The following is a 27,109-nucleotide window of genomic DNA, read 5'->3' on the forward strand; positions in this document are numbered from 1 at the left end:
TGTGTCCTATCTTTCCATTCCAACAATAATTTACAGAAAAATATGGCATATTTTAGAGATGGTTTGAATTGCGATTAATTGCGATTAATTACGATTAATTAATTTTTAAGCTGTAATTAACTCGATTAAAAATTTTAATCGTTTGACAGCCCTAATATAAATTATTATTACTAACAAAATTAGTCACTTGCCCTAAACTTTTCTTGAATTACGTATCCATGAACCTTGTGTGTACCAAGTAAGTTGCAATTGTAGCCATTTTTTTCCTGTTGTTCTACTGTATTAAAAAATAGACTGAAAAAACAACAATTATAATAATGATTAATTATCTGTCTTTATCTGGTTTGTGATGTTTTGTGCTTGTACGCTACGTTCACTTACATCCTGGTCATGTCCTGGGGGCCAAGCCCCCCTTGTTCTAAAAACGTAGTAACGCCCCTGATGGCAGCCAATGAGTTCAATGTGTGAGGGGAAATTTTAGTTTTCATTCAATTGTATTGTTTACAGTAAAAACCTTTCGTTTTGGTTTTTCTTTTCAAACAGAATTAGCTAAGATGTATAAAACTTCCATTCTTGTATATCTATGTATTTCTCAGTTACCTAATCTTGAAACAGTAATGAACATTAATGATTAATAAACCAAGGATAACGAGACTCTTTCTTGGTTAGTGGAGGTTTAGTGCACTGGCCCTTTAAGGATGTAGTCAAAACAAAGCGTATGCAAGCCGGTTGCACGGAAGTGTTTTTGTTCCACTCGACGTGATATATTTTGAAAAAAGAAAGAAGGAACGTTCAATCGACTGGACATGTTGTAACGGTGTAATTTTTAATTCTTATTATTTTATATGTAATACTACGGGGAGCAAAAAAAGGTAGTAAGCGAGCTGCCTACCAAACCTCAACAACACAAGCGGCCATGCCTCCCTATTCTGAAATGAGGAAAAGCAACCACTTCTATTACTTCATCAAATTTACCCTCAATGTCTATTCGATGCTATTTTCGGTAAGTAGGATGTACCTTTATTTAATTAAGAAACAAATGATGAAATAATGAAAGTGGAGTGGGTCTTGAATTGGAAATGCGAGCAACCCTAAGTCAGACCCAGACTCCACTTTCGAGTAATTGTATTTAAACTCCAGTCTTTATTAGCATACTCGTGCTTTTTTAGACTTACTTTTTGGGATATAAACTATCAGGATGTATCATTGTAATATTCGGCATACATCATTAAGTATTACTACTTTTCATTTAACCACACTGTTAAATTGTATTTCTGATTCTATTTGAACCAAATACCCTATGCTATTGATTGTCGGGTTCATAATAATAAATCTTACGTCTAAAGACGCTGTCTTGATTAGAACTTATTATCATGTTTCTTGACACGACTAAACAAATCTACTTAACGCATATATTTATGTGTATTCACTCTATGTAAGTGTCAACTTAAAACACCATATTTGCTAACGGGGTTTGGTACAGATGATGCTAGCTAGCTGCTAAACCATGAACTTTCAAGACAAATATAGCCACAGCCATCCCCGTGTTTATTGAAACAAGTTGAAATTTTCATATAATTAGATGGGTAATGTACAGTGATAACAAAAAACAAATATATAGCGTGGAATTTGATATCGTAGGTGAACACATCGTTCACCGGCTAATGAACAGCACCGTGGTGCAGGGCGTTGGACCTCTTAAAGGCAACCATCATTGTTGTTTTGCCGACATAAAATGACAGTTCGCTCATGCCCAAGCATGCTTTTCAACCAACTAATTCATGTTAATATATGTTAGTAACGCTAAAATAGTTTACCAAGCTGGAACTTGCCGTTGTGGTGTTTAATTTTAGAATTCTTGTGTCAATGCCAAATTGACAGAGCGCAGGCCTCAGTATAAGGGACATGTACACTCCGAACCAAGATAATAATAAAAAAAAAGAAAAAAATCTGTTCATTCAAGTGCAATGATTATATTTAACATTTGCTTCTACAACTGGAAATAGATACAAATTGAACAAACTATACTGTGGTGTATTTTAGGGTGACCATATTTTGATTTTGGAAAAAAAAGAGGACACTCGGCCCTGCCCCGAGATACTTAAATTTTACTCGAAGTTCACTCAAAGATACCTTATCATTTTAATATACAGTATATTTAAAGTGTGCCTCCTCCGTCTAGATAGAAAAATTTAGTTTTATTAAAAAAATTAAAAAATAATAAAAAAGCTATATAACCAAATACACAAATTGTCAGAAGTTACTCAACAGGCTTTATTATTCCTTAAAAAAAAAAAAAAAAAAAAAAAAAAAAAAAAAAAATATATATATATATATATATATATATATATATATAAAATAATGATAAACACTGAAATAATGTCAAAATGTAAAATCAAACCGTAGCCTCACAACAATCATTATTTAACAAAACAAACAAAATACGTCACTTTAGTCTTTAGGTTTTTTGTTTTGTTTTCTTTTACGATGGAACACTACGCCAACATATTTTCTCTGTTACTGAGCACAGCAGAACCAACCACGGATTTCGGATGTTTAGATTTGCCATCCGAATGGGCGGCAGGCAGCTCACAAATGGTTACCACTCATGCTTATATGTGATGTTTGTTTTTTGTCTTGTTTTATTTTTTACCCACAAATGCACAGGTGATAAAACAAGGAAACTAATAATAATAACAACACTATCACCATAATATACTGTATAATCATAGTAAGCAATGTCATCATTAAGTCATCATTGCATAAAAGCTGTTCAAAAAGTAATCACTAAACATTTCATTAATATACAGTTAATGCAGACCCATGAAAATGTAGTCCAGTCTATATACACAGTAGGCTACACTGCTGGCCAAAGATATTGGCACCCCTGCAATTCTGTCAGATAATGCTCAATTTCTCCCAGAAAATGATTGCAATTACAAATGCTTTGGTCGTAATATCTTCATTTATTTTGCTTGCAATGAAAAAACACAAAAGAAAATGAAAAAAAAAAATCATAATCATTTTACACAAAACTCCAAAAATGGGCCAGACAAAAGTATTGGCACCCTCAGCCTAACACTTGGTAGCACAACCTTTAAACAAAATAACTGCAACCAACTGTTTCTGCTATTCATCAATGAGATTCTTACAATGGTCTGCTGGAATTTTAGATCATTCTTCTTTGGCCAAATGCTCCAGGTCACTGATATTTGAAGGGTGCCTTCTCCAAACTAACATTTTCAGATCTCTCCAATGGTGTTCTATGCGATTCAGGTTTGGACTCATTGCTGGCCACTTTAGAAGTCTCCAGTGCTTCCTCAAACCATTTTCTAGTGCTTTTTGAAGTGTGTTTTGGGTCATTGTCCTGCTGGAAGACCCATGACCTCTGAGGGAGACCCAGCTTTCTCACACTGGGCCCTACGTTACGCTGCAAAATTTGTTGGTAGGCTTACGACTTCCTCATGCCATGCACACGGTCAAGCAGTCCAGTGCCAGAGGTAGCAAAGCAACCCCAAAACATCAGGGAACCTCTGCCATGTTCGACTGTGTGCACCGTGTTCTTTTCTTTGAAGGCCTCGTTTTTTTCCCCCCTGTAAACTCAACTTATGTTGATGCATTTTCCCAAAAAGCTCTACTTTTGTCTTATCTGACCAGAGAACATTCTTCCAAAACGTTTTTGGCTGGCTTTGTTATGTCTCTGGATCAGAAGTGGAGTCTTCCTGGGTATCCTACCATAGAGTCCCTTTTTATTCAGACGCCGACGAATAGTACGGGTTGACAGTTTGACACTGTTGTACCCTCGGACTGCATGACCACCATCCGCACAATCTTTCGTTGAAATCTCTAGTCATTTTTTCCCGTCCACATCTAGGGAGGTTAGCCACACTGCCATGGGCTTTACACTTATTGATGACACTGCGCACAGTAGGCTCAGTAACATTCAGATCTTTGGAGATAGACTTGTAGCCTTGAGATTGCCCATGCTTCCTCACAATTTTGCTTCTCAAGTCCTCTGACAGTTCTTTGGTCCTCATTCTTTCCTCCATGCTCAATGTGGTACACATAAGGACACAGGACAGAGGTTGAGTCAATTTTAATCAATTTTAACTGGCTGCAAGTGTGATTTAGCTATTGCCACCACCTGTTATGTGCCACAGGTAAGTAACAGGTGCTGTTAATTACAGAAATTCGAGAAGCATCACGTGATTTTTGAAAGGGTGCCAATACTTTTGTCCGGCCCATTTTTGGAGTTTTGTATAAGATGATAATGATTTTTTTTCCCATTCTCTTCTGTGTTTTTTTCATTGCAAGCAAAATAAATGAAGCTATTACTACCAAAGCATTTGTAATTGCAATCCTTTTCTGGAAGACATTAAGCATTATCTGACAGAATTGCAGGGGTGTCAATACCTTTGGCCCGCTGTGTATGTGCCATCTAAACATTTTTATAAATTACTATGACTAAAATTGTTGTTGACAAATTGTTATTCCCACTCAATATTTATTGTCATTCAATGTTCTAGATTGCACGCAAACAATAACCGAAATAAACTGACAAACAATTCAACCAGCATGTTTCCAAACGCAGCAGTTTAAATCTACATTTCCCATAATGTCTGACAGGATTTTACAGATCACACCTGTACAAAGTTCCGACAGAAGTCAATAGATGCCGAGAAGTCAGTTCAGCAAGTGTACATATAGCATGTAAGCTTCTGTCGTGAGGAAGGTTTGTTTGTGAATGAGAATTGACAGTTGACACCATGATAAAGCCAGTCTTTGACTGCGCATGCATCCGCAAATTTGTATCCAAAGTAGAGTAAAGGTATTTTCGTCTTTATTACTCTTTTGGATACATGACCATTTGATTATATACACGTATTGATCGTAATAAAAGTCTTAACATCTGGGCAGGCTCTCTGGGAACACGTCACAGCCAGCACAGTACCATAGTATTCTGGGCAAAGCGTCAATTTCAAATCACGCTAATGGGTCCCGCGAAAAATAATGAAAACCGGACATTTTCATGAATTTATATAACTCAGCCGGACTCCGGACAGGATGTGAAAAGTGGACATGCCCGGGCAAAAGAGGATGTTTGGTCACCGTAATATAGATTAAAAAAATAAATGAATTAATTAATGTGAATTCTGTTTGTTCAAGTGTAATGATGATAATTAACATTTGCTTTGACAACTGGAAATCGATACCAAATTAACAAATTATACACGGGTGTATTAATAGTGTTAATTACCTGCTGTCCATTGTATTTATATTTCCTACTTCAATTAAATGTAGTAGGTATATAATTAAAACAAATACTGTATTTGCCCGAATAAAAATTAGCCCTGATTATAAGACGACCCCCTCTTTTTCAAGACTCAAGTTTGAAAAAAGACTTTTTGAACACCAAATTAATTTTTATACAGAAAATAATTACAGTACATCCGAAACAAATGATTATAACAATATATTTGAGAGAAAAAGCATGTTATTTTGTCTCATTCAAATCTTAATATCTGAACATTTAAATATGTAAACTAAAGTGCAATCACATTCGTAAATGAATGGCTTCTGGTTTTTTATACGTAATTAAACCAATCTATTGTGATAAAACAACAAAATTGCAATAACTGCATTAACCATCAAAGTGAAGTCTAACTGTAACTGTAGTCTCGAAACAAATCTGAATAAGGAAAAACATTGCAATAAAAAATTGCAAACTGGTTAAACTTGAGAGAAGCTGAGATCTGTCATGACAGAACATCGCTTCAATGATATCTGCCGCCATCTAGCATTGTTAATGGGGAGAGTAGCTGAGATCTGTCATGACAGAACATCGCTTCAATGATATCTAGCACCATCTAGCGTTGTTAATGGTTATAATGTCTAGACCGCGAATATAAGACGACCCCCTCTTTTTCACTCTTATTTCAATGCAAAAAACACCGTCTTATATTCGGGCCAATACGTTATATATTATAAATTGTGGGAAGCAAAAACATTTTTTTTTTTTTTTTTTTTTTTTTTTTTTTTTAAGAAATAATATTCTGCTGTCTGGTTGGCATTGCTCACCCCAATATTATTCAGAGCCTAATGCCCTTTTACTTCAACGACGGGAATACTGTAATAAATCACACTTTTGAAAGGTGTCTGCATTTGGTTTTCTTGTATTTGTAATATTGGAGTTTACAAGAAACTTGGCAAAAATCCTGCACAGGTTGCCATTCAAACTCACCACACTGTATGGACCGAATTTATCTAACTTGCACAGATGTACAGAGATCCGGTGACTCAAATGGCAAAGTATTTTCTGTTTATTAGTTTGGTCTTTATTTTAATCAGCCTGTCTGCAGTCTCAAAATGATTTGTGTTTATTGTTTGGGAGAAAATAAGTCTTTCTTTTCAATGTTTGTTTTTTCAAAACGCGCATTTCTGAATAAAAGTATTAATAAAGGAATAGCCAATGCAATCTAAGCTCTGCTGCTAAATTATATAGTGAAATCCATTGAGTCTAAAACAGCAAGTCTCATTTTAGATATTTTGGGGAAGCATTCATCATCAATCCTAATAGCATATTTTACCCTTTGAAATGATTTGTGGCAACCCAAACCTCATGTTTCTCTTTGTCCAGCTGGTGGGTCTTTGTGTGCTCTGCGTGGGGGTTTATGCCGAAGTGGAAAGACAGAAAAATCGAACCCTGGAGGGTCTCTTCCTGGCTCCTGCAGTGGTGCTGATCCTGCTGGGTCTGGTAATGTTCACAGTCTCACTTGTGGGCATGGTTGGCTCCCTCAGGGATAACAAAACCTTGCTACACATGGTAAGAATGTTAAAAAGGAAGTGTGTGTGTTCTTTCGATTTACAATTGTAGTCAGAGGCTTAGAGCTATTCAGTATAAGCATGATTATTAACTATACATGTTACTGCAAATAGAAAATAACAAAAGTCCACATGTGGCATTTCATTTTCATTTTAAAAAGAGCTCCACAATAAATTGTAGCTTAACCTGATAGTGGACTGCACTGGTCTCTGATCTCATAAGATTGTGCCAGTGTACGTCGTGTCAAGAGAGTGTGTTTGGTGTCCGAATGGGAAGTGATGTTCCGTGAAATAATGTTTATTCTGTTCCTCCACAGTTTCTCTGTGTTCTCTGCGTGTTGCTTCTTCTCCAGGCCATCGCCCTCGTTATAGCTCTCATCTTTGAAAAGAAGGTAAACGGGGGCAGTGAACCTGATTATCAACGCTCATCGCTATAGAGCTTTGTTTGCCAGTGTTATCATTATTCACTGACCTTTTCACGTTGCCGCTTGTTCCAGACGTCTTCCTTGTTTCAAAGCAGTATACGAGAGGGTATCAAACACTACTACGACGACTTGGACTTCAAAAACATCTTAGATTACGTGCAGGAAAAGGTATTCGTTGAGATTAAGTTTAACAATTCTGGCACAAATTCAGTTCTTTTTTTTTTTTTTTTTTTTTTTTTTTTTTTTTTTTTTTATCCTTGCATGGCACTCATTTACATTATTGGTTGCTGTTGACAGTGGGGGCGAATGAATGAAGGTTTGTTTAGCACCACCCAGCCAAAATGATTGGACATATCTCGCCATCAATAGCACTGATATATGAGAATTCACAGACAGTCTTCCTGATTTAAATGATTTGGATATTTATCGCCATCAATGGCGTGCAATGAGTTAAATACTATGGGGAAAAATTCAACTCGAGTGCTACATGGAATGCTTGCAATGCAATGTTTACAGCAACAGAAATTGAACACTTCTCAATTGTGAAGAGGCTGACGCTACTGATTCATCTTAAATTTCTACCACTACAACATGAGTACATTACTGAATCGGATATACTGAAAGGTCAGTCTTGCTAAATTTTTTATTTTTTTTTTTTTGTACTTTCTGGTCCAGTTTTCATGTTGTGGAGGGGATGAATATAAGGACTGGGGAGTCAACCAATACCATTTCTGCAACGGTACGGGCCCACTAGCCTGTGGAGTTCCATATACCTGCTGTGTCCGCCGTGAGGTGAGTGACCCTCCTGAGACGAACAGTCTAATGGTCCTCCTTTTTGGAATTAAAAAAAAAAAAATGCCTCTGAAATCACACATGAAATCAGCACATTCTATGAGGCTTCAGCCATAGCTTCAGCTTGGTGAGCATCGAAAATATTATCTCCTGTTGACTCCCTGTTTATAGAGAGGAGAAACATGACGGTGAATCTAGAAATGGATACACAGTGTAGGCAAACGCGACAATATGTTAAATGCAAATTAGAAGAGGTAAGGTTTGTACTGTGCTATGCTTTACTCGTGTAGCATCGCTTAGTATAGTCATTTTTGCTCAACAAATGCTGAAAAGACACTATGAGCATTAAATGTGAGTCTATGGTTAAGGACCCTCACGAGGGTCGCGGAGGAGCTGGAACCTATCCCAGCTAAGAATGGACAGTGGGAGGTGTACAACCCAAATTGGTTGCCAGCCAATTGCCAGATTTCAAGCCACTCTAGAGTGACAGCTTCTAGGCATAAATGCAAAATTTAAAGAAACACTAGGGAACTTTCAGTTTTGGTCGATTTCAGCTGCACAGGTTGACAAAAGACATGAAAATCTCTCACCTTTCGGCGAAATTCGCCGTTTTGAAGTAAAAAAGGATGACCTACGTGAATCGTGTAGATCCGAGGAGAAAAAATTTTAAGGGGGGGGGGTCGTTTGTAGGCATGTGCCAGTTACCTTCACGGATTACCATGCTATGAAAACGTCGCGGTTACAAAACCACTAAAATTTTCCGTCATACAGTAGTACGTATTCGTTATTTTTCATGTGTCGAAAATGCAGCCAGAATTAGCTTGGCGCGGCAGCGCTTACCCCTTCCCGTTTGATGCTGCGTGTGTCAGTGACGCTATTCCAGCAAACCCAAAAACAAGCACTCCAAACGCAAGGCGTAAATTCTTCAATTTATTGATCTCTCAAATCGTGGTAACTGAAATATACCAAATGAATACATTTAAAACGTTGTACACTCGTATTTTTCCACATGTGAGTAGCTTCAACAGTTTAGCTTCATGAAAAAGTTCGTCAAAAACAAAACACACATTTTCCTTTCAAATTCAATACACAAAGTTACTAAAAACTTACAAAGACGAATGATAGGCAAGGCTTAGCTAGGACAGCAACTTCATTGAGCCGCTGAGAGAGAAACAAGTTTGTATGCGGGGAGGAAAAAAAAAAAAAAAAGAGCGTCAAAGATCGCTAATTGCGATAGATGATCTTGTACTAAGCACAAATTCACATTCGCTGGAGGAGGTAAAGTATCACTCCCGATTGTTTTTAGATGAATGCATTTGCCAGCATATTGAATTTAGTGAGTAATGGTTTTCGTTTTCATATTTTGTGGTATGACAAAGTTACTGCCATTCGTTGCAGCTTGCGTTGAACACTGCCGGAGCGTCCGGTGAAAAAATAGCTCTCCCGTTAAGGTAGCGTCAAGCTTGTGTATTTAACGGTAATATAAAAGCAGTGTTGTCAATAACGCGGTATCGTAATGCGTAACTAATCTGATTACTTTCTTTCAGTAAAGAACAATCTAACGCGTTCATTTTTCTAAATCAGTAATCTGAGTAAAATTACTTTCCTTGATGCCTGTGCGTTACTATTTTGTTATTGCCCCATAATGTGTGTAGAATGAAGAATACTGTAGTCATGGGAGTGACATCACATGTCACATTTTTTAATCGGGGATGGAACAAAAAGGGTCACGTGTATTACCATGATGCGTGAGCGCTGGGAGTTTGCGGCCAAAACAACATAGCCTTGCTACCTCGCCAGGATGCAATGAAATAGGCAGGAGATACAAACGGCTGCATTTGCACACTGGAAACACAGCCATTACTTCACATTTTTGTCCAGTAAAGATAACAAAAATATCTCTGTGCGCTGCAAACTTTGCGCTGGCTCAAAAAGACTGTCCACCGCTATAAGCATCCAATTCAAGCACCACTTGGAATTACAGCACAACAGGTAACACGACAGCCAGGACTTTTTGATACTGCTCGTGCTCAATCCTCGGTTCAAGCTCAGTTGTTGTTGAGGGTTTTGAAAGCTTAGGTTTAAAGAAATTCTAAATATCCATCTTGCCTCCTAGCTGTAGTTTTGGCTAAGCAATGCAAACGGCTGTCTCTAAGGTTCTATAGTCACATGATATGTTCGAAAAATAATTTGGACCTATTATGAAATACTTTGAATGATTCCTGTTCATTTTATTCATTTGTGTTGTTTGTTTTATTGCTCTAAAACTTTTATAGACAACATTTTAAGGGCCATATTCAATGGTCTTTATTTTAAAGGGGAAGTTCAGATTTTTTTACATTAGGCTTAATCTTTGAGTTAGCCGGGGTTTAATTAGTCGTTGGAAATGATTTGAACAAATTCTGTGCAGTTTGACAGTTATTTGTTAGTTTCAGGGCTCCGGAGTGGCTAAGCTAGCGCGAGTCAATGGTGGTTGAAATCAACTCCTTCAACTAATTAAACCCCCGTTAACTCGAATATTAAGCCTTATGTGAAAAATTAAAATGGTCAAATTCGCCATATGTAGGACGTTTTGCCGACGGCGGACATTTTGGCAGAACGCCGGAACATATTTCCTCCACACCTTTCTCACCTTTTTAACCCCTGACCCATTTTCATGCCTGAAAAGAGGTAGTGTTCTGTACTTCCCATGAGGAACAGCGCACAGTGTCGTAAAATCCTGATCTCCTGGTCGCCTGCAGTTGGATTGAAAGACATTTCTTTCTTCTAGCAGCTGTGTGAAGGATGAATAGTGATGAGGTAATGAATCCAGTTGTGGCTAAACAATATCATATGAAGATATTGAAATTATGAAACGTTTGATTTTGTACCGTATTCCCACACCAAACCCCCCAAGACCCCCCCCCCCCACCCGACGCTAATGAGTTCGGGTGAGGAGGGGTGGTCACGCCAGCGAGTGAAAGCCGTCCAATGTTTTTTCTTGAGTTACCTTTTATCCTGGTAGTGTCCCGTTTTCTTTTTTTTTGTCTCCTTGGACAAAACTTTTGTCTCTTTTGTTGCTCTGCCATCTCTGCAGAATTCGCGAGAAAGCGTTCGCATCGACGTCCGTCTTTATAACGAATGAGAAAAGGGAGAAGCTAAGTCCGCCGTAAAACAGTCAGCACGTTTGTAGTTTTTTTGTGTGGCAAGGTTTCTGCCACCCTCCTCAAAGTTAATGAGTACCGGTGTTGTGCCAAAATCTCCTACATTGGCGAAACGCCCTGCATTAGTCAAATTTGACACCCAAAGTACTACCGTGCGCTCTAAACTTGTTTTGTTTAGATGCATACAGAAATAACGTACTAAAAAAATGCCTGCAGAAAATACTTAAATGTAGTTATATCAAATAAGGACAGTTTAAATACGCTACGTAACTAATGTGGTCAACTGCTTCAAAGCTTAACACAAAAAAAAAACCCATAATGGTTAAAAGTATGAGAGGGTAATACATGCAAAAAAAATATCTTTTGAGGCAGTGAAAAGGTTCTAAATAACTGAATAAAAACAAAAATAGTGAGTACTCGCCTCTTCAAACTGATGTGTGCATGCGTGTGGATGCAAGCGCGCTGAGCATTGTGTAGGATGTTTCGCCACGTAGTAAGGATTGGCCAAACACCGGAGAAAGTGATACAGACCCCATCGGGCCATAACAGAGGTTTCATTCAACTGGTTGTAAGTTGACATATCATCAAAAATGTTATGAAATTATGTTATAAAGGTTGAAAACTCCCCTAGTGTTGCTTTAAACCATTTTATCCTATTAATCATGAAACAGCTCTACCTGCCATACTTAAAAATTTGTTAATATAAAACGGGTCTTGTGCTTCAATAAACCAATTACAGAACGTAAATGAAGTTTTGCTGCATTTGTCACAGTGTCACAAACTGTTGCTTTGTTTAGGCGCTAACAAACACGTACACGATAAAAATAAAATTTTGACAAAAGCTAAGTGTAAATGCTCAATTGTATCATGTTATTGTTTATACTATCTTAGTAAATTAAAACAGTCTACTTAGTTCCGAAACATTCACATCTAAAGTGACATAACATAATGATTAGACTTATTGGTTGGGACTTTTTCCTCTATTTTATTTCCCAATGGTGAAGAAAATAATAAACGTCTGTTACTTTATCACTATAGAAGGAGACTTTAATTATTTCCACTATGTAGTTGCCGTTTCTCTTTCTAAATGAAATGGCAGTCCTTGAAGAGCAGCTCTGTGCTCCCAGTGTCTGGTATCATCCTTGTCCTTCCCCTCAAAGTGCTGATATGGTCTATGGAAGCAGTGCAACCATGCTGGAGCAATAAGGAACAGTTGCCCTGTGCTGACACTCACAAGAGTGATAGAAGAGTTTATTAGCAGGGCAGAACACGAGCGAGATTGTCGCCATTATCAGTTCCCAGATACCACGGCTGCTGCCGTTTTCAAGCACGCAAGTTCACGCTCTGGCTGGCAGGTGACATGGACGCCCCCCCCATCCCCATTTTCACCGCTACTTCATAAGAGGAGCATACCACTAGCACATTTTATCTCCACATTTTGTGTCTGGTTTTAAACTTGCTCTTTCCACAGGTAGGAGAAGTAATTAACACCCTGTGTGGGTCCAAGGCTCTGGAAAGACAGGTATGTGGAATAATAGTTATTTGCTTCTGTAGCACTATTGCACTATTGTGTGGTTCCCATTAATGATTTGCCATGTAATAAAGGACACTGGAGTAATAATTGTGCATTGTGTACGGATGCTGGGAGGCAAGAATGAATTCTATACCCGTGTTTCCGTTCATCCAAGGGCTGTAAAATAGACTGTTATCTTTTACATTTGTATTTTACAAGTGCTGCCCTCACCTAGTATGCTGTAAATTTACATGGACATTTTGTGAAAGCATATGCTGAGATATAAAAACTAGGGCTGTCAACATTATCGCGTTAACGGGCGTTAATTAATTTTTTAAAAATTAATCACGTTAAAATATTTGACGCAATTAACGCACATGCCCCGCTCAAACAGATTAAAATGACAGCAGTGTAATGTCCGCTTGTTACTTGTTTTTTGGTGTTTGTTGGGTCCAAATGATTTTATGGGTTTAAGCACAATGAGTGAGCATTGACATCAACAATGGCGAGCTACTAGTTTATTTTTTGATTGAAAATTTTACAAATTTTAATAAACTGAAAACATTAACTCTTTCACTCCCAGCCATTTTCACCAGAGCAAGGCCCTTCGCTCCCGGCCGTTTTTTCTGGATTTGGACTGATTTTGCAAGGCCCACAGAAAATTATGTTCTATTGCTATATAAACTTGGAACACACAAAAAGAAAGATTAGACTCTCTTCTTTCAGCTGAAAAAAAGTAAGTTCGTATCTTTTTCCATTCTTTAGAAATCAGCATTAGAAAATAGCTTAGTTTGAGCAATTTTCCAATTTCTGATGAAAAAATGGAGAAAATGAGCTTTTTGTAAACGCATACATTTCAAACATAACTTTGACTTTAACAAAGCTATTTTTTTTGCATTAGTTACATTCCATACATCTGAATAATGTTTTCCTTTTGCAAAATACCATGAACAACCAGACAAATAGAGCTTTAGATAGCAAAGTAACAATTTATTCACACACGACTACTGAGAGATGACGGTTTGTCGCCGAGATGACGCCGTTGTCGCCACGTCAGCTGTGTAAACTTTTCCCTCATCGTTGTCTGTCTCACAAAGATGGATTATTTTTGCATTTCTGCGGGGTCTGCTTGGCGAGCCGCTCCATGGGGGGTTTCATTCGTTTTGCACGGTCGTCCAGCGCCTGGCGTCCCAGGCGTCCTCTCGTTGTTTTGTCCGGTCGGAGCGCCGCCTGGCTTCATGCCGCCAGCGCTCTGACAAAGCTGCCCGGCCGTTCACTGCTGTTGAATCGGTTGCCTGGTCTTCCAAAATGCGCTACTGCCTTCCAGTGGCCAGTTTTATTGCTTTAAAAAGGGTTTGGAGCGTTGTTCTTAGTTTCTCAGATACAGCGCAAGCTATATTTGCTTCTTATTAAAAAAAACACGCAAAAGACGTATAAATACGTTTGTGGGCCAGTGGAGCATTTAAAAATAGAACGTTTTTGTACGTTTCTGGGAGCAAATGAGTTAAGAGGGGGTTAATACAAAATTTCTATAACTTGTACTAACATTTATCTTTTAAAACCTACAAGTCTTTCTATCCATGGATCGCTTTAAGAGAATGTTAATAATGTTAATGCCATCTTGTTGATTTATTGTTATAATAAACAAATACAGTACTTATATACCGTATGTTGAATGTATATATCCGTCTTGTGTCTTATCTTTCCATTCCAACAATAATTTACAGAAAAAATGACATTTTATGGATGGTTTGAATTGCGATTAATTACGATTAATTAATTTTTAAGCTGTAATTAACTCGATTTCAAATTTTAATCGTTTGACAGCCCTAATAAGAACCTTTTTAAAGGGATCCACGGATGGAAAGACTTGTAGTTCTTAAAAGATAAAGGTTATTATGAGTTAAAATAGTTTGATATGAAAACCCCTCTTGATGATTTCGTTTTTTGTACAATTTGTAAAATTAGTTTAACTAGTAGGTCGCCATTGTTGTTGACATTGCCGGGCGGTGACGTCACATGGTAACACTCCCGGGCTTCCAGAGTATGACTCAAGCGACATAAACATGTCATCTGTTCAACCCTTTCAATTTGAACCCGAGAGGAACATTAATGAGCATGACAGCACTGTCGATATTTCACAAAACGCGCAGCTAAAGCAAAATGAACTGGAAAGACTGGATGAGACGAGACGAGAGTATGACAAAACAGGTGTTCTGCCAAAATGTGCTACACCGGTGAAACGTGCTACGAGAGGCGAATTTGACACCCAAAGTACTACAAAGTGCTTGTTTTGTTTAGATGCATACAGACAGAACATACTAAAGGTGGCTTAAGAAAATACTTGAGCTTAGTAAATTCAAATAAGGGTGGTTTAAATACGCTATGTAATTAATATTGTCAAGAGATCAACAATCTGCTTTAAAGCTACCACAAGAAAACACAATACTTAAATGTATGAGAGGGAAACACATGCAAAAAGTGAGGCAATGAAAAGGTAACAAAAGACTCAATAAAAACACAAGTAGTAAGTACTCGCCACTTTTAACCCGATGTGCGCATGTGTTGGATGTCTCGTCGCGTAGAAGTAATTGGAGTAACCCGTAGTGTTCGTCATTTAAGTGACAAACTACGTCATCACCCTGAGCGTCCATTGCGCGCATAAAACATGGCGTCCTCTGTAGGTCAAAACATGTACTAAATACTATAGATTCTTAAATCAATGGCAATATTTTATGTGTTACTAATGACATATTTTAGTAAAAGAGAACAATTGAGACTTATTAGAGCCTACAAGTCTTTAAGTCCGAAGTTCCCTTTAAGAATCTCTGCCCTTTCAAGTTTTAAATTAAAAGGGACTCTTGTTGTCTTCTTCCTGTACATCAGCGTGAAACCCTGCAGGAGGATATCCATGTGCGAGGCTGCATCCATGCAGTCAACCTTTGGATGAGTGACAACATTGGAATAACTGTCGCGCTGTGTTGTGCCATAGGACTGCCACAGGTAACTAAAAGTCAAGGTACTAACGCGCTGTAGCCGAGCACTTTGAAACTCTTTTGCACTTTCCAAAATTGATGAAAGGTATTTTTCGCTTTTGATATGATAACGGCTTCTTTGAAAGCTAGATGGAGATTTATGCAGAATGACACAACCATGCTGAAATATTTGAGATATGCGCAAGTTGATAAATGCAAGGAGTCAGCCCAATATCTTCCACACCCAGATTCCCCTTATAGTTGTAAATTTCAATGCACCTGGTGTAACAGTGGGTCATTAGTAGAAACTGAATGTTATAGTATGCCTTATCCAAAGTTTGTCTTGAACACTGGATACAACGCTAAACTAATAACAGCACCAATGTACAGCGCATGTTTATTCGGCCGTTTTCATGTGAACCATTAGTCACATTTCATAGTAAATATAAAAATTTTAAGTACAAATTTCTGTTCTTACCATTAAACAATGAAATCCTTCTATAACTATGCTGACCATAAATTGTTTGTTGTGTGTGCTCAATTCCATTCAACATTGCAGTTATAAGAAGCTGTGTACACTTGTGATACCACATTATCTCAGATTGGCATTTGAATAAGGGTACAGGGTTCCCTCGGTACTTCGCGCTTCAAACTTCGCGCCCTCAGTCCATTGCAGATTTTTTTCAATTAAAATAACTAACTAACTAACTAACTAACTAACTAACTAACTAACTAACTAACTAACTAACTAAATACAGATGAGCTGTCAAGGGCCGATTGCGTAGTCTCACTCTCCCTCCCTCCCTCCCTCCCTGCTCTTTGTTGGTCAGGCAGTGCACTGGAGTTGCTTATTAAAGTCAATGATGATTGACAGACGTTTAATGTTTGATCTTGCCACAGATGCCTGGAAGCCAAAGCTTCGAAGCGCCGCATGCGTCAATAATCGTTTAACTTGTTAAACAGCTGCTGTGGCAACTCATTGTGTGTAAGTGAGAAGCTTGAGCGGATTTGAGTGGACTCACTCAATGAAGCATTTAATAAAGAAAAGCATTTTTCTACTTTATTTCTGTTTAAAAATAATTAGGTGGGACATGTTTAAAATGTATTATACTGTAATTATTACATTTGAAGTGCTTAAAAGACATGTATTAAAATAATATATGTATATATACACACATAAAAGTTTTTAAAATATACTTTAGGGAAAAAAATGAAAAAACATGGTTTATATTTATCTCTTTCCAATAGTAAATCTGATTAAATACATTGAACACCCCCCCAACTTTTTTTTTTGGGGGGGGGGGGGGCTACTTCGCAGTTTTTCACTTATCGCGGTAGGTTCTGGTCCCCATTAATGCGAAAACCGAGAATTCTATGTATTTAGACTTTTTATAGCCATTGTTTATGTCTGTACAGCAGAGGTCACCAACATTTTGCCCTTGCCACCAGGTGGCTCACAAGGACTGCATGAGTAGCCCGTGGGCCTTTCTATGGCAGAGATGTATAGAACTGATATTTTTCACGTGGATATTTATCACAAGTGAAGTATGTATGCATCTGAGAACTTGTAGTATACTTGTACATGTGGTTGAAGATGTTTTTATATGTGTTTGTGACTACATTTATGGATTTCATGTTATACATATTCAACATGTATACTGGTGTATATTTCATAAGTGTATGTGTACTGGAAAAAATCTTCATAGCCCTGAGGGTTCAGTGAAACTCAAATGTTGGGTTAACGACACATTTGCCTTGAAAATGTAACCCTGTCCCTAGATGGTTCAGGGGAATTGCCCTTAGTAACTATTATGGTGAGCTTTTTATCTTCTCTGTTGCGCCACTCTTATTTAACACGGTCAGCAGAACCTCAGCTGAATTACACAGCTGAGACTGCAGTTTATTCAATTTTTAATGCCTATTCGGAGACTAGACTGCATTACATTGTTCATCTCTGGGACCATTCTCTGCAACAATGCTATTATATAAATATAATTACCTTTTTTCACATGCATCACTCATGTGGAAATGGTCAAAATATAATTATGATCAAGTTCAAATGACCGTAATTGTTCCCAACATCCATTTTAAGTACGTGTTGATTATGTGGGAGCCCTGTTTACATTGTCGTATGTGACCGTGTAATGCAGTGGTGTTGATGGAGTCACTTGGGGCTCCTAATAAAAAAATCCCTGGGACTCCGACCCCACCAGTGCACACCGCAAAAACCTGTTCTTTTTACACACAAATGCACAGTAAAAAAGTAAACAATGTACAAAGCCACATTAAACGAAAGATAAGTTGTCAGGCAATATATATAAAACATTTTGATTAGGGCTGTCAAACGATTAAAATTTTTAATCGAGTTAATTACAGCTTAAAAATTAATTAATCGTAATTAATCGCAATTAATCGCAATTCAAACCATCTATAAAATATGCCATATTTTTCTGTAAATTATATATATATTCTGTAAAATAAATTGTTGGAATGGAAAGATAAGACACAAGATGGATATATATACATTCAACATACGGTACATAAGGATTGTAGTGGGCATTTCACTCTACTGTCATTTAAATCTGTCTATGCTGTCCTAACTCCGAAGCGTCTACTTTTTCCAAAGCTAGACAGCTAGTGAACGACGCCTTAATAATCAGACTTCTTCTTTTTTCATCTGATTTATTAATAAAATGGCCTCAAACCATTGTCCTCTTTAGACCGTCGTAAAACTACAAAAAAAAGTACACAAGCATTGCTTTAGCAACAACGTTAGCTTAGCACGCTATACAGGTTCACTAAACATAACAAAAAGCGTCTCATACAAAAAATATAACATTTCGCTTACTAACATAATATGTACACTCTTTACAACAACCATACTTACGGACAAATCTTGTCCAAGGATCATATAAGCACAACATTACAACGTAGGCGTCAGCCCGAGACATTGTGCAGCCATATTGAACTGGCATGAAAACAATAAACCATGTCGCAAAGCGACCACAAGAGTTCGCTGTTAGACAGCACAAAAAGTCTTGCTGTAAAACTTCCCAAAAGGCAGAATACTGTCTGAGCGGGACATGTGCGTTAATTGCATCAAATATTTTAACGTGATTAATTAAAAAAATTAATTACCGCGTGTTAACGCGATAATTTTGACAGCCCTAATTTTAATTTTTTAAAAATGTAATCGTGTAAATAAATAAAGTCAAATAAAATAACCTTACACGCTTAAGTTTCACTTTTCACGAAATACACCGGGTCCAATAACAATGTGGTGCCCCCACAATGGGGGTTGCTACAGCGGTGTCTTTTCAAATTTTTGCCGTTTCCGTGGAGTACAATTTGGCAGCCCTCAGGGGCCCCTTTGTTTTATTTGATTGGGCCCTGGGTGCTATGGGGAGAATCACTATTCAATGCTCCAGTCACAATCAACACGCGGTTGACTGGTGACCAATCACAGTGCGGCCCCTTTGGAGATGTGTTCAAATACAATAACTGAAAAGTTAATGTGAAAAAAGGTAGTTTGTGACTCGCAACTGTACACCAATTGATATGGATGATTACGGAATTGAAAGACATTTTGTCTTAAAAAATCTTCAAAATTAGGCCTTTAATTCTCTTCTTTCTGCTCATCATTCATCATTAGTAGGCAATAAACTACAAAGGCAGATCAATAGTAAATGTTTTATTTAGGGATGACCCTATTGCATATTTTTGCGTCCGAGTCACCTGATTTTGAGAATCTGCCAATACAGAGGGTTACGATACCAGAAAAAAAAAAAAAAAAAAATTATATGAACAAAAGCTCCAAACATGTTACAATACTGTACTTTTTACAGTACTTCCTCTTCCGCTTTTTCCAGGAGTATGTGGGGTATAAAATGTATATATTTTTGTATCTTTTGGCAGTACCATTCTATTTCTGGATTATTTACTTACTTTTTAACCCTTAAAAGTAAAAAAATATATATAGAAATTGGGCCTGAATGATATTGGAAAGAATTAACATTACGATATACAGTATATTGCCATGGCTCCACACTTACTTTTTGCAGTGGTTGCACTGGTGCGCTTAACATTTTTTCTTAAGGTGCATCGGCACAAAATGTAGGCACACCCACATTTTTCATTGCATCACCTTTATTGCAATACTTTTAATCACTCTCCATAACATTCATATAACTCACATGAGTGAGTCCACTCAAATTCATTCATGCTTTGATGCTCACGCTGCCGAGAACAGCTTCTGGACAACAAAGATTGACTAAACAATGATAGACACATTTGTGCCTTTGATCCTAGAACGACCGAGCCTTCACTCATCAGATCAAAGCTACAACCTGTGAAGCATCGTAACTTTAAGTAGCAAATTCCAGCTGCTTGCTGACTCAGAAAAGCAGCAGAAGGGAGAGTCAGAGGCTGTACGTGCATGAATAAGAAAAACACAAATGTATTTTTTAAAATTAAAAACCCAATCCTTTTCACCCGATTCCAATCCTCTAAAAAATGGGGCGATCGGCCCGATCCGATCACGTGATCGGATCGGGACGTCCCTAATTTTATTGCATGATTTATTTTATATTCACAGTATGTGGCATTAGGCATGTGCTGGTATGAGATTGTGACGGTATGATAACCTTAAGCAAAAATGTCACGATTTCACGGTATCACGTAATTGCAAGTACAGCTGTAAAATATGTTGGTTTGAGATATCTGGGTTAAAAAAAAACAGGTACAGGATTTTTGTGTTTCAAAACATATTAGTAAATTGGAACATAATTATAATGTTAAGTTGAAATAGCTAAAGAAAATCATAAAAAAATAACTGAAATATTCTAAATAAAATTAAAATAATGCAATCCTTTAGGTGAGTGTAAACCCGCAGACACAGCTCAACATTTATAGCATCAGAACAAAAATAATTGAATTATTTTCCATAAAAAGCACATGTGTATGACTCGTATCATGTTTACATTATACACACACCCTTTTCTCAACACAGACAGTTGCCGGAGAGAAAAAAAAAAACCCACATGTTTTACCACCGCTAGACGCACTAAACATGCTGAAGTTAATTCTCGTAGCTGGTGAGAAACGTTCATGACAGTGTTTACTAACCTTTAACCGTGTATAAATGCGGAATCATATTAGAGGTATTTCCTCCTCGGCAGCCACCCTCCGCAAACATGTTTTACACATCGGTTTGCTCTCGTCCTCTAAGCCGTGGCCATCTGTAACTTTTCTGTAGCCGAAGTATTCCCATACCAGCGATTTTGTTTCTTCGATGTGGGGAAAAAAGTTCAGGAGTTTCACTTCCTCCAGCCTTTGTGTAGCACGGCTAACTCACTGAAACTGAGCAACAGCTGGTGGGGAGGATTATGCTTTGCAGCTGCAAGCGAGGAATTTCTCCCTGTATTTTTGGGACATAAAAAATGGCTAATAACGTAGGGACGGTATGACAGAAAATTTTTGCGGTTTTGAAACCGTGACATTTTCATACAACGGTATACATTGAAACTGGTAATTGGCACACATCTATGTAGCGTATTCACAGTAACAGGGTTGCGCCATGTCAGGGTTGTAAATCCAAATTAATGTTATCTTTTTCTCAGGAATAGGAGCTAGTGGTTTAGCTAGCTATCACTGCTTATTAAGTAGACAGGTTTACGTACTAGGCCTGTCGCGATAACAAATTTTAGTGTGTTTATCTCATAAATTATTGCGATATGCGATATTATTGCACCCCCCCCCCAATTTTTATTTTTTAAACCAATTTACAATAACACAGTGAGAATACAGTATATATTAATAGATCAAGTACACCCATTTAAACGCAATAAATATTTACTCTTAAATTCGAAAATACTTTTTAAGAAATCACAACTAAAAACAATAGACCATGCCTCTTAAGTAAAAGACAACAATATTAATACTGCACAGAAACACAGAATAAATAAAATGTGTTTTTTGAGGAAAAAAAGATAAAATTGCACTTCATAACTTAAGCATTTAGGCAAATGAAAACTTTTCCCCTCATAGCTTCTGCTATGGTTATCCATAAGACTGCAACGATACAGTTAAGTCACGGTTCGGTACGATTTTCGATACGGGGGACACGATTGTCGATCCGATTCAATACATTTTATGCTCCAAAAAAAAGAAAAAAAAATAACAATTGTATTTTTTGTTTCGTTTTTTTTTTTTGCTAACGAGCAAATATTAAATTGCCATCATATAAACATGCATTTTAGTGCATAATATTTATGTGCTTACTTCTTACTGATCTGAAGAAATTTTGTATAAATGTGCTGAGAACAATCTTTACTGTTTGTAAGTGAGGCGGGGCACACTGTTGATTGCTACAGCTCTCTTAGCAGCTAGGTTTACTACATGAGCAAGACATCCTATTTGTAGTCCGAATCCATCTGTGTCACGTACTGAATTAACAATATTTGCAGCATTATATTTAGTCACTGGTATGGATTGATTTGGCCTTCTTAACTTCCATTCAGTCATGGTGGTTTGTAATTCATCGATGTAGTATATGGACTACGTGTCCCATAACCACTCTGGGCTCACGTAGCCAATGGCACGGCACGTAGCACATCTAGTTTGCTATTTCATGATATCTAGTGTGTGCGAGCAAACGCCACAGAAGCCACGTCTGCTCATTACTGCACAACACCAACATATGACAATCGACTTTCATAAACAGGACGAGTTTGAAGCACAGCGCTCTTAATTTGCCACTCAATGTTCATCATGTCAGCTATCCGTTGTCAAAGCGAGGTTGTTCGTAGCAGCGAAGTCAGTAACAATGTTTTGGAGAACTTGGTTGTAAATACCCGATGTTGTGTCGAAAAATAGCCGCCCCGTGTGAAAGGCCACCCCTGACGGGCGCACCCACACGTCAACAACACCGACACGCTGGGAATGGTCTGCAGTCAATCCGGAGCACTGATGCGGCCGGTATACGTTGAACAATAGGTTATAATAGGAATGATTGGATCCGGCGCTATTTTTTGCTGGACCTGGAACGAAAAGGCATTTTGCGTAGTTGGTAACAAGGAATCCGAACTTTTAACAGCACGTCTGCACGCATGATAAATCGCAGCAGGAAAATTACCGCCTTCATTTTTATTTATGGTGCGATAAATGGAATTGTTGCATATTGCGACAGGCTTATTATGTACCGTAATTTTCGGACGATTAGGCGCACCTGATTAGTGCTGCAACGTTTAATCGATTAACTCGAGTATTCGATTAGAAAAAAAATATTCGAATTAAATTTTATTGCTTCTTTTACTGCTTCGAGTATTCCTTTATTTAAAGTGGTGTTGTAATGGTTTATTTTTAAAAGTGTTTGCCCTCTGGTCTGCCTCATTTCACATGGCTGAATCGAACTGCTCCCTGTTAAGACCAACATAAGCTAAGTTTTTGCTTGAGCTAATGTTTTTAATACATTCGTAATTTCGTTTATAGATATGTTTAGCCGTTTTTTTGTAGGAATATGTGTTTGAACCTTTTGTTAAGAGCATTGTAAAAAAAACAAACATTTTATAGCATTTAAGCTTGCAGACTTTTACTATCTAAGTTACCCAATTGTTCTTGTGTTGTACTTAGATCCTCTTTTATTTATTTATTTTTACACCGTTTGAGGCTCAGCTCAGGTATTTTAATTTTTCATGTTGTTTATCCGATTACTCGATTATTCGAACTAACTAGTTCATCGATTAATCGACTACTAAAATAATCAATAGCTGCAGCCCTACACCTGATTATAAGCTGCCACCCACAAAATTTTACATGAAAACGGCATTTGTTCATAGATAAGATGCACTGGGCTATAAGCCGCAGCTTTCCTCACTGAATTATGGGATGTTTACACCAAAAGATGTTAACGGTAACACGCTATTTGACAGCGGCATCATAAGACGGTCAAATGAACCACCATGAAGCTTTGAAGCTTCAAGAAGTTTAGTTTGGCAATCACTGCTCCCTTGTCCAGTCAACTTCTGCTGTCAACACTGTTGTTGTCCAACATGCCCCCTAGCAAGCATTGCAGTGCTGCAGATGTAAATAACGATCAAAATTCATGTTTTTTTCATGTTTTCAAGTATTTCTTCAATTACTGTTCCAGTTGTTTCATTCATTGCTAGTTATGGTATTTTGGTAACACATTTGACAGATAATCCTGTCATAAGACCATCATAATTATGACATGAGCCATGAGCGTTAATGAATGCTTATGACAGATGTCATTTTGTGTCATCCGGGAAATTATCTCACCTTTGAATGGATGTAAAAGATCTAGACATAAATGGAGTTGGTGTGATAATTTGCCGGATAATACCCAGGATAGTGTCATGTCATAATTATGACAGTCTAATGGCAGTGTTATGATGATGCTGTCAAATAAATTGTTACCTATTAATCCAAATAAATCAACAAATAAACCGCACTGGTCAATAAGCCATAGGATTCATATTCTGATCGCATGCATTACCAAGGTAGGGTGAGACATTCATTCAAAGCTACCTATTTTATCTTGATCAAGTGTGCGTGTCCCTCTTCAGCTGCTAGGCATCATCTTGAGCTGCGTCTTCTGGAACCTTCTGGTTGAAATGAGCCAATCTGTCGACATGGTGGACTTCAAGCTGAAGAAGCTGGAGTTCCAGTACAGCGAGCTGGACCTGGCCGGTGCCGGCTGGTGCATGTGCCTACCGAGGGACGGCGGCTACTTGCCCGTTCCGGCTTCAGAACCCGAGCTGGATCCCATTGACATTCACCTGCAGAAGCTGAAAAAGCAGCCGCCTCGCACTCACGCTCAGCTCCGAGAACTCCAACAGTCCAGATCGGCCATCGGGTTGGACGAGGTAGACGTGGGCCGCAAGCTGAAAAGGGAACACTGAGCGGTCTTGTTGCCCTTCTTGCCTTCCCTGCGGCATGGTGATCGTTTTATTTTTGTTTGATTTGTGTTGCACTATTTCATGGTTGAACCGATGATGGTTTTAGGGAATTTGGTCAGCCGAAGGGATCCAAAATAGTTTGTCACTTTGAGTGTACTGTTTACCAGAAATTGTTAGAACAAACAACCTGCAGCGTCTGCTTTTTAACTTAAATTTTTATTCTTTTTTTAATTATTTTTTTTAATTTCGTCTTGTTTCTGGTGTTTAGTACGTCAGGATTTTTGGCATTATCTCGCTTTTTAATTTTGAAATCAAGCTACATCTTGTATTGAAGTTTACCTCAGGTTGTTTTAAAGACAGCCCAAAAGCTATGAGGATGAATCTTGTATTTTGTGTAAAAATTAATTGTAGAGTAATACAAGTTTTTCAGTGTAGAACATATAGGACTAGCCCGTATGTCATGCGTGTAACGTTTGTGACGGATGTGTACAGGTGTAAAAGTTTTTTTTTTTTATTTGAATCTCAGTTGGATTTGTGCAGTCAGTGTACACTGTAAAACTGATAGTTGTGGAATAATATGGAATGCATGTTTTGTACTGTGTATGAATTAAATTATTTGTAAAATGATTCTCAGTTTACATTTTCAAAGGGGAGGCTTCAGTTTTTCATTTTTTAAAATTCTTTCCATCATTCAAAGGGCCAACGAAAGGGATAATACATGATACAAGTGTTAACAGCTGTTTGACTGAGCTACTATTGGACCGGTGTTCTGAGCTTCCCTCCATCTCCTGCCTTGTACCAACACTACTGCTCTTGTTAATAAACAGGAATTTGTCTACTGATTTGTGTGCTGTTAGTGTTTCCCCCCCCAATCATCCATCTATTATTTGTGAGTGATTGAATATGATTGGGAAAATAGTGCAAGATACTAAAATTGAAGTTACTTGGTAACTTCAATTTTAACTTGGCACTTGGTTACTTGGTAAAATTAGGAGTGGAAACCTCTGTGTACCTCACGATACAATACGATTAGCGATACAAGGCTCACGATAGTTATCTCATGACATGGCGATATTACAATTAACACATGGGTCAAGAAATAATTATACAGTGGTACCCATAGGCGGAGTTTGACTTTTGGGGCAGGGGGGCACAACATGTTGATGACCCCGAAACGCAGTGCCAGCAATAAAATTGACTTACGTACAAGAGTATTTATAATAATAAGTTGACAATGAGCGTTTTTTTGTTTCCCATCATTCTTGAGGGGAATTCTAAATCAGGCTGCTTAGGCAATACTTTTCACCAAGATTGTCATCCATTGAATATGGTACACCCGCCAGTGTCGTGCCAATGTCAAAAATTGTATCCCCTGGGCGGAGTCATATGGAGGTAGATTTGTGTCTTTATTATTCAATCAAAAAGAAAAAGTTGCTTCAATTTAAAAAAAAAAAAAAAAAAAAAAGTTGCTTCAATCAAAATATATATTTTCAATTTAAAAAAAGTTGCTTCAATCAAAAAAAAAAGAATAGAAAAATAAATTTGAAACTAAAAACAAAAAGCATGTGAAAGCTTTTTTCCTCTGAATTTTTTTTTTTTTTTTTTTTTTTTTTTTTGATTGGAGTCAAGGTTTTTATTCTTGATTGAAGCAACTTTTTTGATTGAACTAATGTTGATTTGTGTTTGGGGCACATTTTGGCTTGGACATTTTCGTCTTTATTATTCAATCAAAAAGTAAGTTGCTTCAAAAAATAGATATTTTCAAAAAGAAAAATCAATCAAAAAATGAAAAATTTCAATCATAGAAAACGTTTTTGAATGCGAAAAAATATTTGAGATTGAAAAATTTGCATTTGAACACTTAATTTTTCATTTCAAAATTTTCTTTGATTGAAGCAATCCTTTTTGTGTTTGGGCCATATTATGGGTAGGACATTTGTGTCTACATCATTCAATCCCCCCAAAAAGTTGCTTCAATTAAAAAAACCAAAACAAAACAAAAAAAAAAACATTTGAAAAATAAAATTGCCCTCCCCTAATTTAAAAAAAATATATATATATATATATATATATATGCAAAGCAAATGACCGTCTCAGGTGCTAGTCACATGATCTGTTTGAAAAATGATTTTGACCCATTATAAAAATATATATATTTTTTTCATTTCATTCATTTTTGTTGCAGTTTTATTGCTTTACAACTTTTATATATATAGGAAAGTCAATTTCATGCAATGACACTTTTGAACCTTCAGGGGGGCTCCCCCCCCTTAAAATCCGCTTATGGTGGTACCTCGTCATACGATCGCTTCGACATACGCTTTTCAACATCAGACGTAAAATTTGACTCGCCTTTTGTTTCTACTTCCGACGACATGCTCGAAATACGACGATTTATGACAAGATGGGTGCACGGCGGATTTTCTTGTGAGAGAAATCAACATGGGTTCCAAGAATGTTAGTGCAGGTGGTGAAAAGAGGAAAAAGGTGAGGCTAACCATTGAAATGAAGATGGAAATGATAG

General features: G+C 37.4%; 1 protein-coding gene across 1 annotated transcript; it reads left to right on the forward strand.

The window, feature by feature from the left end:
* The first annotated feature begins 709 nt into the window (after positions 1 to 709).
* On the forward strand, positions 710 to 25,984 carry zgc:110329 (uncharacterized protein LOC550500 homolog). The gene is made up of 8 exons (XM_057832626.1): positions 710 to 1,003; positions 6,638 to 6,823; positions 7,140 to 7,214; positions 7,320 to 7,415; positions 7,923 to 8,039; positions 12,654 to 12,704; positions 15,582 to 15,698; positions 24,253 to 25,984. Exons 1-8 carry the CDS (start codon positions 917 to 919, stop codon positions 24,586 to 24,588), a joined length of 1,065 nt encoding a protein of 354 aa, XP_057688609.1. The 5' UTR covers positions 710 to 916; the 3' UTR covers positions 24,589 to 25,984.
* The last annotated feature ends 1,125 nt before the right edge of the window (positions 25,985 to 27,109 follow it).

This window comes from Corythoichthys intestinalis, chromosome 3, assembly GCF_030265065.1.
Source record: "Corythoichthys intestinalis isolate RoL2023-P3 chromosome 3, ASM3026506v1, whole genome shotgun sequence".
NCBI classification, from domain to species: Eukaryota; Metazoa; Chordata; class Actinopteri; order Syngnathiformes; family Syngnathidae; genus Corythoichthys; species Corythoichthys intestinalis.

What these genes read in the sequence shown, in the direction of transcription:
- zgc:110329 (XM_057832626.1), top strand. Translation starts at nt 917, where the DNA reads ATGCCTCCCTATTCTGAAATGAGGAAAAGCAACCACTTCTATTACTTC. An exon ending in CCAAGGCTCTGGAAAGACAG is followed by an intron (nt 12,705 to 15,581) that starts GTATGTGGAATA and finishes CCTGTACATCAG; the next exon opens with CGTGAAACCCTGCAGGAGGA. An exon ending in GTGCCATAGGACTGCCACAG is followed by an intron (nt 15,699 to 24,252) that starts GTAACTAAAAGT and finishes GTCCCTCTTCAG; the next exon opens with CTGCTAGGCATCATCTTGAG.